General features: G+C 39.3%; 1 protein-coding gene across 2 annotated transcripts in view; it reads right to left on the reverse strand.

Moving 5' to 3' along the window:
• Positions 1 to 12,729, reverse strand: part of DTNBP1 (dystrobrevin binding protein 1) — a 69,851-nt gene extending 57,122 nt beyond the window's left edge. The window contains exons 1-5 of one of the 2 annotated variants that reach the window (XM_075052296.1): positions 12,578 to 12,729; positions 10,013 to 10,063; positions 6,929 to 6,979; positions 6,019 to 6,079; positions 2,512 to 2,644 (exon numbers count right to left, since the gene is read on the reverse strand). In XM_075052296.1, coding sequence (XP_074908397.1) covers positions 2,512 to 2,644; positions 6,019 to 6,079; positions 6,929 to 6,979; positions 10,013 to 10,063; positions 12,578 to 12,633 — 352 coding nt within the window. In that variant the 5' untranslated portion in view covers positions 12,634 to 12,729. The remainder of the gene's footprint in view (positions 1 to 2,511; positions 2,645 to 6,018; positions 6,080 to 6,928; positions 6,980 to 10,012; positions 10,064 to 12,577) is intronic. The other variant, XM_075052295.1, reaches the window with a different exon arrangement.
• Positions 12,730 to 17,187: the final 4,458 nt, after the last annotated feature.

Genomic DNA, 17,187 nt, shown 5'->3' on the forward strand with positions numbered 1-17,187 from the left:
ACAACATCTCAAATAAAAATTGGCTTAAGTGATGATTCAAATTCTGGACTTTGAAAGGGCAATAACTGTCCTTTTCACTTGTACATGAGAGTAATTTTTTCTTCAAGGTTTTCAACAGAAGCTACAAGACATTGCATAATACAATAAATTTATCAAATGGAGACACAGACTTTTTCCTTGAAGTGAGGGATGACTGATAATGTGAGTACCTAAGTTAAAGGACTTTATTTATAAAAGTGCTAACGAAAATGTGTCTTGTAATACACAGCAAAAGCTAAAGAATCTGTACATGACTCATACCAATTTAGGTCACTAAAAAGGCTCATTCCCTTTATCTGAAATTTCTTTTATCAAAAGCAGCCAGGGTTCCCTATCTACTTTCAAAATAAAAGCATTAATATATTTATTAGAAGCGTATCGTGTCACAACACATAACTATTACTTTTCTGAAATTATGAATATTAGCCAAATTACATCTTGGATGCACAACCCAGGACACAGCAGTTTAAAATTCTATATTCACTTTTTTTTTTACAGAATGTTTCACCCATATTTAAAATTCACAGCCACAGTATTAATCCTCTCTTGGACAAGTGAATACAGTTTACATTTATAAAAAACAGATAGTTCAGAGTTATAAAAACTAAAAACGGTGAGCAGAATATCACAGCAAATTTCTGGTAAATCACTTCCAGAAGCATAGATGTTGAATTTGATACGAATTATACCTTTATCTTCAAGTATATGCTATATAACTTAACAGAAAAAAAACAATTCCAAAAAACTCGCAATGGTGAGGAGGAACTAATAAAAACCTCTAGGTGAATTACTTGAAATCTGACACATAAGGTGAGGCTAGATTTGGTTCAAATCTCACAACCTTAGCAGTAGACTTCAAAACTCATTAGCTTCCCCAAGCAGACTGGTTAATGCTTCCTCAAATCCTGCTGGTATAGTATCAAAAATATTCTGGAGACAGTGAGCCTTCTCCAAGTAATTCTACAATCAGGATGAGATTAATTCTGGTTCATAAAACTATATTAGGAATGGGAAGGTAACCCCAATTCATCAGGATTTACAGCATTTGCAGTTATGAACTATAAAGACAATTCCACTAGGTTTTATTATATTGTTTATCTTTGGTCTGCCAGTGGACTGCATCATTTTGTGCATGATATTAAAATCAGTATTTAAATACATCATTATTTGAATTGCTATTTCCTTAGAAAATAATTGAGCTTTTCAAAAAGCCAACATTAAATGGTTACCACACATGATAAAGCCTTACTAAATAAGGTGGTATAAGAAAATTGTAATAAAAAATTAAATATATTCCTTGGTTCAGAAAGAAATAGCAAAGTTATTACCAGCTTACCTAGGAACAAAAGCCTATTTGTGCATATCCACTGACCATAGAAGAATGAGAATTAGCCTTTGAACACAGAAAAGAACCCTTCTTTTCCTCAACATCAGATGCCAGCACATAAATCCAGCCCACCCCACAAAAAACAAGACCTGCAATTACACAAACAATTCCTGCATGCTTCCCAGCTGCTGCAGGAATACTGCAGGCAACGTCCCTGGGGAACTCGGCTCCTAAAATCCATGCACAGAAAGCAGTTTTTCAAAATTTTAATTTGATGCAACTTGAACAGATTTTCATGGAGGTAGCAAGAGGTCTACTGTTGACAGAAAGGCTTGGCTCTTGTCAAACGCTGCATCCCTGTTTTAAGGCTCAGTAACACTAGAGCTTTTCAGAGACTAAAAGGCCAGAACATTTTTTTCCTAATTTCATTTTCAACAGTGGATCAACTGTTTCGTATGAGAAGTTTCCAGAAGTAGTGCACTAAAGGATTCATCTCTTCATGTTTTAAATTAAATCGACAGGTTAACATTTGGTAAAGTTCTAAAAATTGGAACCCATGTAACAAACATGAAGTATTTGATAACCTTAATATGCAGCATTGCTAGTTTCACCCAGCTGGGTATGACTTCAGAATAGCTTAACCTTGTACACTAACTTAAACTATGGAAAATAGCTTTGGAACCAACAATTACTCTCAACAAAAAGTTCCTGCCTTGAAAAACATCCCAAGCCAGGTAAATTTCTTGCCCCCCCAATCAAATGATGATTTAAAACAAATTGTTGTATGAAATTACATAGACTCAATCAAAGAGAAGTAACTACATGCATGAGTGTTCACACTACTTACAAATCTTTAAGAAGTTAAAAGACTTGAAGAATAATAATTTTCAACTGTTCACACCAAGATGTGCAGTTGCCATACAGTATTTTTTTCTAAATAATGACACGATGTTTTAACTGCTGGGAGAGCAATCACTAATAATTTTGCTCTTTTACAAAACCAGTTTAAGAACTATTGTTTTATAATAGAAAAGATGTGTTTGGGAAGCAAAATTGAATTTTATAATTGCAAAGTTCATGACAGCTGCACTTCAGTCTAATCCTCTGTACTGACTTGAATGCTTGTTATGTCTAGAAAACCTTACCTAGGCTTGCCGTGAGGCATTCCAGATCTGCTAAAAACCCAGGTATTTGTTGGAGCTGATCATGTAGTTCCACCAGACTGTTCCTTTTCTTCTCCCAATGTGCAGAAAGCATCACAACTTCACTATCCACCAGCTGAAACAAACAGGTTCTTTACTTTACTTGCAAATTTATGAACCTATTTACAAGCATCTTGACTAATTTTTCTAATTCACACATCTGCAAGCGTAAGGTCAACACAGCAACCTTATAGCACTGCCACTTGTGTACTTCTCAGGTAAATATACAACATGATCAAGAAAGCCCCTGTAGCATCAAATATTTATATCAAAATGCATTGATCAAAACAAGATAAAAAGTTATTTCTCAATATACTAATCAATGTAGGAAATATTTTATGGATAAGCGGCTTAAAAGTTTTATTTACATAGGTCAGATTCTATGAAAAACAGCAAGATCAAGAGATCTTGGGTAACACATGTTTCCCTTGTATATGATACTTGAGATGATTCAATTATAGTTTCCCTGCTCTTAGTTCCATTGCCCATTCTTCCTCTTGCACACAACTGCAGCCCATGGCTGTAACTGCATTCTGTATTCCTCAGTTTTTGTAGAATTTAGATGCAGAAACGGAAAAAATCTGAGAAATGGGCAAAGGAAGTTCTCAAAGATTTACAATTCTACCCACCTCAGACAGATTTGTTTAGAACGACAACTTCTCCCATTTCCAAATTCCTCCATCCCTGTCAAAAAGCCATCCTGTTTTACCAGACAAGGTTTTAAAACTTATTCCAAAGCCCAGTGAGTAATGAAACACTTCAGAAGACCAATATCCTTATTCAAATAAAGCCAAGTCTATTTCTGAGAATGAGATATGGGATTTAATCAGTTAAATCAGTAAAGCAAACAAAAAACACACCAGGAGATTGGGGCAAACACCAGAAAAATATTTCAGCCCAGAGATAGCTGTATGTAGCTAAAATTACAATCATCTAAAAGCAGTATTTTTAGGACAATTTTGTAGATGGAACTGGTAGTTAGCATCTATAATTTAACATGGTAAGACTGTAGGCCGCAATTCAAGCTTGAAATTTTCACTTTCCTTTCTCTGTTCAACATTTATAAATAAGATAGCATGAGTAGCTTATCTCCTGGGGGCCAGTACCAGAAATAGAATACCGGACAGGTGGACCTTTAGGTCTGATATAGTACAGGCAATCTTGTATCTTACATAATTCTTATTTTATTGAACTGTCTGTTTTCTACTTTTATAAAAAAGAAACAAACAAAAAAACCACAAGCAATACATATTTTGGATTCTCCCAAAAGTAAACATCTGAATTTCATGGAAAATTTCAAAGACTTTTTTGAAGTTTTTCGTTCTAATTTTCCTAAACAGCCATAATATGTGAGATTAAGGTTACACAGGTTTTATATATATGAAACCTCACATGGTTTTCAGAACTACAGTTTTTAAATCAAACTATTGCAAGTATTACAAAATTGTAATCAAGTCACTTAAGAGATCTCAAAAAAAATCATCATGAGCAGCAAAGCACACAAAGCTGGCAGAGAGAACTTAATCTCTAATAACGGAAGGTTTTCACTGGAACAGGTGGAAAAAGCGGGCCATGCTATTAGGCAAGAACATAAGATAATATCTTTCTTATCCTAAATACACCTCTTCAAAATATATTAAGCAGAAGAGTCAGGGAGGATGCAGCCAGCCAAAGTGAAGATTTCAGCCAGGACAGAGAACCCCACAACTCAGTCCTGCTCTGCATCGTGGCCACCCAGCTTACACTATCTGCCCCTTAAACAGGGTTTGAAATTGAAAGTCTGTGCAGACCTCCAGAACAGCAGAGCAGTGCATTGGTAGCACTTACTGGGAGTTTTACTTCCCTTCACTCCAGAAACAAACCACACAACTGGTCACTTTACTTTCAGGGTAAGAAAACTGAACAAAATTAGAACGAAAGCACAGATACTTCCTGAATCTTTTCAGCCAAACAAGTCAAATCTTGCCATTTCCTGTCCACTAGGAGAGGGCAGCCCTACCCTGATACTAACCACCAACATGCTTCAACCCCAAATATAGTCTATACTTTCCCAGCCTCCCCACTGCTTTTAAAGAGCTACCGCAGTAACATGCAACATCATTTCTGCAATCATTTATATTGCATCACAGTATTTAATGTTTGCATTACATTACTGTTTACATTACTATTTATTGTTTACACTGCTATTTATTGGCAATGTTAAGATGTCTTAGGCAGTCTCAAAATAATATTCCTAGCTAACTTAAAATATTTCAAACAATGGCAGAAGAGTGCAAAAACTGACCACCTGAACTTCTGGCCATGTCTTATTTTTACCATCACCTTCTTGTCACACTCTGATAAAATTGTACTTCTCGATATCCTTCTCTAACCTAACATAGCCCATAGAAAAACAGGAAGCTGATATAATTAATATTTTTTGCTTAAGTGCAAGTAGTGATTGCAACTATCTGAACAAAGGACAGAAGACAAATTCTGGGTGTCAATGTATCAGTTAAAAAGTACTTTAAATGCACTAGGAAATTCTCACACTCGATGTTTGTTACAGTAATTGAAATATCAGAAAGTAAACAGGAGAATGAACTTCAGATAATTCTTATCAGATGATACCTTGTGAGAAACATGATCACAGAGAATTTCTATTTTTACAATATCTATGTTTAAACCTTTAAAAATATTAATTGTAGGCTGAGTACCATCAAATCTGGAAGAGCTGTGAGAAACAAGAGGAACTGGACATTCTGATCCATTTCATCAGCTGCTTGTCAAACACTGTCTTAAAACCACAGTGAAAGGCAATGCAACTTGGCATTTTTCCCAAGCAGCAATACAGAGCATTACTTTTTCATTATACTGGTTGTACTGGATCCAGCTGGGATGGAGCTAATTTTCTTCATAGCAGCCCATATGGTGCTGTGTCTTGCATTTCCAACCAAAACAGTGTTGATAACACACCAATGTTTTTGGATATTTCTGAACAGTGGTTGTACAGTGTCAAGGCTTTCTCTCTTCCCCACTCACCCCTGCTCCTCCTGCAGCAAGTAGGCAAGAAGTTGGGAAGGGACACAGCCACAACAGTTGACTGTTGGCCAAAGGGATATTTCATACCATGTAACAACACGCTCAAGAATAAAAATTAAGGGTTTGGTCTTCCAAGGTAACCATTGCTCTGAGACTGGCTGGGCATTGGTCTGCTTGTGGGAGGTTATGAGTGACTGCTTTTGCATCACTTGTTTTTCCTCTGTCCTTCAATTAATAACTTGAACCATGACTTCTCTCATTTTTCTTCCTGTTCTTTCCTCTGTCCAACTGGTAGGGGAGTGAACAAGGCTGTGTGGGTGCTTACCTAGTGGTCAGGGTCAACCCAGTATGCTGGTACTAAAAATTTTAGTTTAAAATTATTTATACATTTAAAAGTATTACAAATGTGTCATTGGTATTTTTTCCTACCTCTCCAGCTTTTGCACAATCTTTGGCTCCTTTGTGAAGGGCAGCCCAAGCATTTTCATATCTGAAGAGAAGAAAGATAAATTAGTATTCTTACTATGTTCCCCTTACAAAGGAAGAGGATTTTATGGATGCCACTGTGCTTATATTTACAGGGACTACCAGAAGTAACAGTTTAAAAAGCTGTACAGTTCCTTCTGGTATTTACTGTTCTACCAAGACAAGTATACAGTAAGAAATAATTTATTTCAAAGAAAAAGCGATTCATGTTTTTTAACCTGCTAGCTTACATTAAGAGCTAAATGGACCCAGCAATATTTATAAGACTACACATGAAAGCCTTAAGCACTACTTGGAACACAATTTCATTAAGAAAATGAAAAAAAATTAACAAGATTGTAATCACACACCTCCCCCCCTAAAAAAAAAAAAAAAAAAAGAGATTTTTTTAAAAGATAAAAATACAAAGGAAATTTGTAATGCAGATAGCTTCTGTTACTCAGAAAAAATGTGATTAAATACACATGGAATACACTTTCTCTTCATGGCAGTGACAGGCATACTGTCTCTATTATACCAGAATGAAATCATATCAAATATGTACAAGTTATAAAACATCAAATTTAAACCACAGGCTGGGCCTCAGTGCTGATCTCCTTCATCCCTGTGCATTAGACCATGAACTAATGTAATCTTTCAAATGTTGCTTTTCCTCCAGAACTTCTGTTTCATTAATATGACAGCATTTCAGGATTAGGCAAGCTTTAAGCATATTTATCATTTGGTAACCACCCCCACTCTACCAACTGCAGAATTTGTGACACCTTGATTTTTCTTCTCATTTTCTTAACCTAATAAAGTTATTTCTGAAATTATAGGAAGCAGACACTAACAAAGAAATGAAAGGTCATACCTGCTCAGTAATTCCAGTCCAGCAGAAAACTCTGGCAAACACTGAACAGTTCTATAAAGCAAATTGTAAATATACAAATGTTGTTAATGAATAGAAGGCTGTTATAAAAAATGTGTGCACACATATCTGCGTTTGACAGATATGCTGAGCATAGAAATATTCCCTGCTGTTCACTTTCACAAACATTTTGTCAATTCTGGTTTAAAATGCATTACACAGTGTATCTTAGAAGAACATTCCAAAGCAGGGGTTGTTTTTTTTCTCCTTGTTGTTTTATGGTAGCCCATTCTTTCCTTTTTTTGACTATGTCCATTAAAAACAACTTTTATGAGATAATTTCTTAGTACACTTAACAAACACGCAGGATGAACATTGTTTTAACTTAAAACAGTAGACAGAAACATTCTGAAAATAAGACTACTACACAAGTTCTTTACATTAAAAAAACAAACACTAAGCTAAAGAACCCTTGTCAGTTTAATGCCCTAATGATCTCCTATTGCATGCATACATTTTCATTAATAACAGCTTGAAATATAAAGGCAACTTAAGTTAAAGAAAATTAACAATGCAGCACTTTTAAGGACATACTACATGACGATCTTGATGTCATCCAAGATTTGTCTTTTGGAGGATTACCGGAGTAGACCATTTTGCACTGTCATCCAAACAATTTGAATGGGAAAAAAAACCCCACCATAAATGAAACCTTTTTTCCTGAAACCAAGGGAAAAGTGATAGAATCAGTGAGGTGGGAAGGGACCTCAGGTTGTCTCTAGTGCAACCTCCTGTTCAAAGCAGGACCAGCTATGGGATCAGACCAGCTTGCTCATGGCTTTGTCAAGTTGCAACCTGAAAACCTCTGAGGACAGACAGAAACTTCATGGGCTCTGTGAGCAACCTGTTCCACTGCTTGACTGTCCTCATGAGGAAAAAGCTTTCCCTTCTAGCCTTTTCCTGCCTGAACATCTCATTTCAACTTATGCCTATCATCTTTTGTGTTCCTACCACACACCAGTCTCCTTGATAACCTCTCCATAGGCAATGACAGGCTGCTGCTAGGTCTCCCCGAAGTCATCTATTCTCCAGGCTGAACAAGCCCCAGTCTCAGCCTTTCCTCATACACAGAGGGTTCCAGCCCCAACCATCTTGGTGGCCCTCCACTAAACTTGCTCCAGGTTATCAATGCCTTTCTCACATTGGAGGCCCAAACTGGACACAGTAACTAGATGTGGTTTAAGGAGTGCTGAGTGCAGGAGATAATCACCTCCCTCAATTCTACTGCCCGTGGTCCTGTTCATACAGTCCAGAAAGCTGTTGGCCTTCCTTGCTGCCAGGCATGTTGCTGGCTCACATTTAGGTTGCTCTCTGCCAAGACCCCCAGCGTCTTTTCAGCAAAGCTGCTTCCCTGCGAGGCAGTCAGCCCCACTCTGTATTGTGGCAGGGGATACTTTCTTCCCAGGGAAAGACTGTGGATTTATACCTCTTGAATTTCATGAAATACCTCTTGGCCCCTATGGGCTTTTATGGGTCAAGTTCCCCAAATCAATCCTTCATCCACTACTGGTCAGTCTTCCTTCCACTAAGCACAGACCACTGGAAGACCTTGTTTGTGAGGACTGAAGCAACAAAAGCATCAACATTTACATTTGCTGTCACTAAATCATCCACCCCATTCATCAGCAATCCCACATTTTCTTTGTTCAGCCTTTTAATTTCCAATGCAGGGCTAGTAACTCTTCTTTTTGTCCTTGACATCTCTTCTACGTGTCAATTCTAGGTGAGCTCTGGCTTTCCTAAGGCTATTCCTGCATGCCAAAGAATTTATGAAGTGGGTATCAAGAAGTTATCCCTGACATCCTTCAGAATGCTTCTTGACTGCATCCTGCTGTTTTGTCCTTTCAGCAGATGTCAAAGAAGTTAAAGGCCCCCACAAGAACAGGGGTTTAATGATACAGAGAATTCCTCAAGTTTTTTAGAGAAGACATCATTCACTCCCTGATCAGATGGTCAGGAACAAATTCCCATCACGTTACCACCCTTACTGGCCTCTCCTCTGATCCTGACCCACAAGCTCTCAGCCATCTTTACAATCAAGCTAAGCTATATTTGTTCCAGAACTTCATCAGCAAAGCAGAAGTCACCCTGGCATTCCCTTATTTGTGATGATCCAATTGGTTCACCCAGTGCTTTTCTCAGTGATGGATATTTACAGTACACCAGATGAACCAAAATATTGTGGACTGGAAACATACAAAGAAGGCAGTTGCCTAAAACAGTTTTATTCAAACCTTCACCCATTCTTAGTTTAGTTTCTGTGTCTTGTCAATATAACCAGTCTTCTGTTAAAAAACCTTTACATCCAAACCATCAAGCTTCAGAACATAATACAGTTTATTTCAGATGCCTTATTTTTTGTTCAGGGCTTGTTTTAAAACTAATTTGTGTCTGCATGCTGTGTTTTAGTAAGAACATGCTTTACACTAAAGCACATCTGAGCTTATTTGAAGAAGCAACATTCACAGACATCATTTACAGATGTTAGGTAGTCTCTCCCCATAGTTTACACAAGTTGAAAGAATGAACAATATACTAAAATGCAGAGGATAAAAAACCACCACAACTCTTAAATCTTTTTCCAACAGAGATGAAAACAGATAAAGTACTCCATTATACATACATTTTCCACAATAAAAAGGCTCATATTTCTGTTACACTAAAAAAACCCTGAATTACAATTTTAGTACATGAGATTTACAGAGATTGTAAACAATTAGGTTTCTGCATCTGTACTGCAACCTGAATCTTGTATAAAGTTGTACAATAACACTGAATATTCATGTAATTTAAACAGTCGTTTATAAATTGATTGATGGCCATCAGAAATTCTTTAGGCCTATCAATCAAGGTTCTATTAAGTGATGCATTTCAATATTAGGTTTAAGCTTTTCTGTTATCAAAAGAATATTCTGTAAAATTATATGCAAATGTTTTTGTAACTGGATCATATATGAGCCACTTTCAAATTTTTCTTTAACAAGAACATCCTAGATCAATGCTATACATTAAGATGTTCGGAAGTACCTCTGCCTGCTTTTTTTTGCTTCTCTTGATTTGTCACCCAAAGTCTTCAACCTACAAATCAAAACACAAACCATCAGACATTTCCAACACCAAAAACAGAGAACAACTTGTTTGAACACATAATGTGTTAATTCCAGCCTATTATACTTAATTTTATTTCAGCTTATTTCACAAATGAATCAAATTTCACTTAGTTTTGTGGAGATTGTCATACAAAATTATTTCCACCCACACTGCTTCTAAATTATGATTTTTCTACAAGTGCGTCAAGCAATTGGGTACAAAAAGCTTAATGGGAGCTATATATCCAAGTCATCCAGCTCTTGATACTGTTCCCTTAGCAGACAGGTATTAAAGATCTGCATAGAAATAATCAATCTAATCCTGAAGAACACCCTTTACAAGAAGGCATACATGCTAAGGAAAAGCATGACAGTCACACAGAGATATTTGTACCCACTTGCCATAAGTCTGTCAACACAAAACTAGCACAAGCACAACCTTCTTCTGCCAGCTATCAGAATCTCCAGCAGCATCACCACAATGCACTGCTACCGAGCATATCTGAGGTTTGTTTCAACTATGGCCAGTTTCAAACTAAACTAGTACCTTGCTCCTAAAAAACAAAAAAAACCAAAACAAACAAACCAACCCTAAAACCCTAACTGAAAACAAATGACACCCCACACACCTCTTTTCCACTCTTTACTCTTTTTCAGACAACCCGTATATGCTAGTCAAGTTGGCATAGCAGAGTGAAAACCAAAACCTTCTGCTATTCTCTGACCACCAAGATGATGGATGTCCCCAGCCTCTATGCCCTTTGGAGTCCCAGCTGTCCAGAACAGCAAGGGTTAGGAAGAAATAAAGGACACACAGACACAAGCAAGATGAAAATGCGCCATGAGCTCCAAAGATATCCTCCAGACATACGTAATCCTGAGTGACCCAGTGACTAAGAAACACCCTAATATACAACTATTCAGGCCGCTTCTAGGGTGAGCCCAGTCACTCCCCCAGTCTCGACCACCACCAATTTCCAGCAACTCAAAGACACTCAAAGCTCTATAGCAAAATAGGTGGTTGACAATTTGAGAAAATACATGTTAAGGCAGGTGTCCACTCCCTGTTTAGAGAGCTGTTAATAAGTCAAGCCAAGTAGCAACTACCACAGCACACTGAGGAAGACCACCATTGTTGCAGAAAGCTCTGCAATTTGCTCTTCTTCTCTGTCATGTTCCCCAGTATGTACCCCAGCCTGTAACAGCAGCACTCCTCTGTATGCAGGGATAGAAGGAAATGCTGGGTCACTACTGGTTCTCTTACTGGAGTATCTGCCAGGCAGTCAGAAGTAAAGGTTAAAGTATTTATCACTAGACTACACAATATCAACTTCCTTTCAGCAGTGTTTCTGTACAAAGTAGAGGTAGTGTGAGACACATCGCTCAAGCTGGCAGAAGCACACAAACTACTGCCTGAGCACAGATAAACACAGCTCACTATTCTGTTGGGGTTTGGGTTTTTTTTTTTCCTCCTCCTGCAAAAGATTGCTTGCAGGTAAATGGGTCAAAATGTAGATATTTTAGTTTATAATGACTTACTTGCTATTTATTTTAAGTTTCTGGAATACACAGACATCTATCACTATATATAAATATTCACCATAGGGGTATTATAAGGCAGCCTCAACATAGCCAAAGACCACATAGTTTTAAAAAGTAATTGATTACAACATGATACTCTCCTGTGGCTCATTATGAAGCAACTGTTTTGCAGCACAGGCATGACCTTGTTCTCTAGCTATCCACCGACTTCCAGCAACACTCATTTGGACCACCTGCTTGTACTAAAAATAGCATCGATACAGAGCCTACCTAAAAAAAAACCTTGTGAGGCAACGTAGGAAAGATATCCTTCTACTTTTTAATGTAAGCAAGGGGTTGCTCCTTGCACTTATCCTGCACTTCTTTTCCCCAAGTGCCAGTAACTTATCTTCCAAGGAAAGAAACGCTTTTCATCTGCCGAACGGAGTACAGCAATGCTCTTTAAGCAATTACGCTAATCCATAAAACCCTGAAGGTCAGTTACTTCATAAAAAATTCAAGCGCGTTAATTGACCCCATTCACATCTTCCTCATTCGCTCAGAACAGCAGCCCTCCTTTCGCCCGACCGCAGCTGCCTCCCCAACACCAAGGCACCTCCTCCCCTCAACTCCCGACTGCAGCTGCGGGCTACAGGCAGCTGCCGGGGCTCGCTAGCCCGCCATGAGCCCCTCAACCGAGGCGGGAAGCAGCCTCTGTGTGTGTGGAAGAGGGGGTAGATTAGACCCAGGAGCCGCGTTCCCAGCCCCGGTGAGAGCACAGCCACCGCCGAGCAGCCGCTGTGAGGGAAGGACAAACCCCCCCCGGGCGTCCCGCCTCCGCCATCTCCTCCTCTTCCTCCCGCCCTCCCCCCCCGTCCCGGCCTCCGGTCACCTGCTTCCCCCTCCCCGCCCGGTTGCGGGTCCCTCTCCCGTTCCCCCCGCTAGCCCCTCGGTACCGGGCCAGGCCCGGAGCGCTACCCACCCAGCGGTGAGGTCCTGCTGGACGCTCAGCAGCCGCTCCCGCAGCGTCTCCAGCATCGTCCCGGCTTTCTCCGGCGGCGGAGGCCAGCGCCGGGAGGGAGGGGAGGGGAGGGGAGGGGAGGGGAGGGGCGGGGAGGAGGGGAGGGGCGGGGCCTAGCTCCTCCCTCTCCCCCTCAGCCCGCGGGCGGTGCCGGGCGCGGCGGCCAGCCTGCCATGGTTAATCGCCGCCCTCGCGCCCAGCGGAAGGCCCGCCCTCTCTTTTCCGGCGGGGGCCTCGCGGGGGCGGGGCGCGGCGCGGCGCGTGAGGGCGCGAGTTACCTCAGAAAGTCGGGGTCGCCGGGGAGCTGCTGAGGGGGAGCTAGGTCCCTTGATTTCTCTTCCCGGTGTGCGAGTAATGCCGGGCAGAGCTGCGGTTAAAGCTCGGGCCGTTTCAAGGATAGATTTTGAGAAGCGCGTGGATCCCTGAAGTTGCAGCTAGAGGCTTTTTAACAGACCGCAGTAAGCTCCTTGGCAGGTTGGGACCCTGACCTTAATGATTTTGACATCAGCGATAGTAGCGTAGGAGTGAACTCGGGGAATCGCGTTTTGCAACAAAATCTTAGAAGTATGGAAAGCAAAACCGCCGGGTCTCCCTAGGATTGCTGGGTTCTTAGCGTAAAGGATAGATGATAATGCTTAAAAGTCCTTGCAAAGCAGGTAGTCGAACTGTAAGTTTGTCTGTGTGGCCCACTGCTGGTTTCTTTGGAGACTGCCAAGCTTGTATAGATATTGGTGATTCTTAAAAAGAATGACAAAAAAAGGTGCGCGGGGGAGGTGGCTGTTACTACAAATAGTAAATAATGTAAGTGAAAAGTTTTAATTAAGCTTCTAGGTACTATCTGTTCAGATAAAAACTGTTATGAGTCATGCAACTAATCTTGAGAGAGTTTATGGAATCAGACCTTTTCAGAACAATTGGCTGGTCTTTCTGGATGACTCTATTTACAGTCACAGTAATAGGAAGACAGTCTCCCACCCTGTGTGTTTTCAGTTAATATTTGAGGAACATGGACCCAGGATTTAGATGAATCTGGGAAATCTTAAATTTCCATTTAATTGAGACTTCACTGTTTACATAAAGCACTGAGATTTAAAGTCAAAGCATTTTATTGTTGTCCAATTCATTTTGGTTAAAAGTTCCCAAAAAGCAGAGAACACTGAAATTGTTACAAGGAGAATGTACGCAGAGGGGGACTGTTGGGTGTGTCATCTGATACTGCAGAAGTATACTCAGAGTGGTTTGAGGTACATCCAGTCAACTGGAAAATTGGCACCATAATCCCATTCACTCTCTGCTTGTGTGCTTTTAGAATAATATGGGACCTATAGGTTGTTTCTGATGTGGCTTATTGAAAACCAGTATTGCTCTGTGGCCTTAATACATGTTAAAAGCTAAATGCCTGCTAAAAGAAAAATGATTGGGTTGATCATTTCAAGCATTGAAATTGATGTATCTCACCTCATTTTGAGGTCAGAAAGACTGTTTCCATGGCAGACTGCGTATGAACTTCTGTAAAAGAGCATATGACATTTAGACAGTATTTTTCTCTTGCGTGGCCCAACAATGATATCTGAAAGTAGCAACTTTCCACTTCCCTGGATGGTTAGCTCTCCAGACTAAGAGGGGAAGGACGTGAATCAACAAGTTTTTTCTGATGTATTCAGAGACATGCATTACAAATGCTGACAAAAGCTGTGCAATCTGGCCTTAGGTAATATATATGTTATGGGAATTAAAGTTTTCAGAAAACAAAGCAGTAGTCTTAACCTTTAATTTTCACCTTTCCTTTGAAAAGATATATGAATTTCTTCTGTGTTACATATTTTCAATTTTCTTGTGAATGTTTTTGTCAGCAGTGGCTCCAATAATTCACAGTGAGTATACACTTTTAGACTCCATTGCTTCTTTTGCAATTAAAAGAACTATTCAAAGACTGCTGTCTTGTACAATTTCATTGCCATGTCTGTGTAGAATCTGGGAAAAGAAATGTGTTGAGATAGTGTTAACAGTCACAGTAATCCTAGAAATACAGGAGTGGAAGAGACTTCTAAAAGCACATGCTATGGTCAAGGGCCGTGGTGAATTATAAATGCACTATGTAGAGTTTTGTTTAACTGGTTCTTAGGAACTTAAAATGAAGGAGATTCTGCAAACTCCTTAAGTTATCAGGTCACATGTTTAGCTTGATCTTATTTTTTGTTTCTAGAATGAGTAAGCCTCATTCATTATTTTTTTTTCTCCTTGTCGTCACTTTCCAAACTTCTTATTCTTGTTGGTCTGATCTGGATGTTCCCCAGTTTGTCCAGAAAGTGCAGAGCTACAGCATTTCCATCACTGAAGCTGAATTACATGGCTTCATTCAGAGCCCTACACAAGTTACATATTTTTACTAGTTAATTAATATTAATGTACAATAGCAATTAATTTAACACACAGCATTTATGTGGTATGACAACTGTTCATCTGCTTGACCCAACATGGATTATTACTTTTTCAGACAGCAAGGCAAGCTTTTGAGACAGGAACAGATCCTTCAAGTGTTAATTCAACACAGTGACACCTAAAATTCTGTCAGGGGCTTTGGATCAAGTTTTCCAGAGATAAAATTAATGCTAAGTAACTTTTTAATATCAATGACCTGTTCTGCTCATTTAATAATAAAGTAGTTCACAGCTGGTTATTTGATATTATGACGGAATTTGAGCCAGGAGCTCCTAGTTTATTCTTCTGCTTCTCTGATACTAGCACAGGTAAAATCTTATGCAAGTGTTCTGTAAGTGGCTATACTGGTCTCTGCAACAAAATGAAGATTTCTTTACTTTTCTAGATCAGCAGCCCTTAGAGATATAAGTTAGGCTACATTTCTGTAACAGGTTAAGCAGCCCAAAGTCACCCCTAGTCCTGCTTTTGCATTTTTCCACCTTTTCCTAGGCTTTAGTGACAACCTGATTTAGATTGACTTTGCATTAAGACTACTGTGAGGGAGTGATACTGCAAAGAGACTAGGCTTATGCCCATTAAGCTCTGCAGTGAAAGATGGGTTTAAATACTTGCCCATTCTGCTGATCTGACATGAAATTTAGTTTGTTTAGGTGTCTATCTGGTCTATGTCTTGATCTCTGCTTTTGAGTGCAGTTAACTTGATAGCCTTCAATATGACATTTCCAAACTGACTTGAAGTAGTAAACAGAACTCTTGGCCCTTCAAAATTTCTCAGGTTTGTGGAAGCAATTTTGTCCTCCACAGTCTTGCTGGTAGAAACTGTTTTTGCCTTCATATAATTTTGAATGTTTGAAGCGGAACTGAATTCTGCTCTCATTAAACGTTTTTAATCTCATTCTTGGTCCATTTTCAATTTTGTTCAAAATAATGCAAGTGGTGCAAAATAACACACAACATCCATTCAGTTAAAGCAGGCAGCAAAGCTCAGACTTTTGCATCAGAACCAAGTACCAGCTCCTCTGCTTCTTTTTCAGAAATACGCGTTGTGAATTTGAATCCAAGTTCTACTTCCCACATCAAAAACTCGTGCATGCAATTGTAAATGGTTTAAGGTGTCAGGCAGGGCAGTGCTGGAGACCAGCACCCCTACAACAAAGCTCAAGCAGAGACTGAATGCCCAGGTCTAAGTTCAGGAGGGGTTCCCAGGCCCATGGTTAGAGGGTGTGGATGGAAGCCACAGGTGAGGTTAGTGAGGGCCATTAAGTGCCCTCAGGGCTCTGACACAAGGCAAGGGAAGTTTACTGAAGTGTTGATCAGTGGGGCTCCCTAGAAGCAACTTGTGTCAAATGATACAGTACTTGCTTTAACCTTCTGACATCGTTGTCACGCGTGCAGTGGGATAGGTGGGGAGAGGGATGGCTTATGGTTAAACCATAAGCATGGTTTAACAATCTCTTTTTTTTTAGGTTTTGGGTGCAAATTTCTTAAATTTTTATTTTAAAAAATCTGTAGAATATGATTAAAAGTTGACTAGTGGACATTAGCTCTTGAACTGTATACATAGTTTATTTTTCTAGCTAGTTCTGTACTGATATAAAGCTTAAATGTTAGAAATATTTGAGATGAACTTTAATTCTAAAATGCTACTACTACCATTTTAATTGATAAAGGCTACAATGAAACTGTGTGTTAAGGTCTGATTCAGCATTTCTTGCAGGAATTCCACTGCATGCTGAAAAGAAAGGTTGGTATCTATCGAAGAGTTTCATGTGCCCAAAGGTTCAACAGGGTCATATGATATAAGTGGAAACTAAATTTGAGCATTACATCATAAGAACTGTCTTGTCATAGTCTCACAAATCTTGAGGCCTCATTACCATTTCTAGCAGCTTCTAAGAGCTCCCTTTTCCAAATTAACTTTTATAGCTTCCTAATAAGAGTTAATTTCTGATCTTACCTGTACTAACTCTTTGGGCTTTAGCGATGTAATAAAGTCTCTGCACACGACACAAAGCTTTTCTGTTATATGAATAGAGAATATCTTTTTATCTCAATAAAGCAAGTTGGTTTGGGTTTTTTTTGTTTACTTTTCCGGGAAACTAGCACAAGAAGATACGGACAGTGATCAT

This window comes from Buteo buteo, chromosome 20 (genome assembly GCF_964188355.1).
Source record: "Buteo buteo chromosome 20, bButBut1.hap1.1, whole genome shotgun sequence".
NCBI classification, from domain to species: Eukaryota; Metazoa; Chordata; class Aves; order Accipitriformes; family Accipitridae; genus Buteo; species Buteo buteo.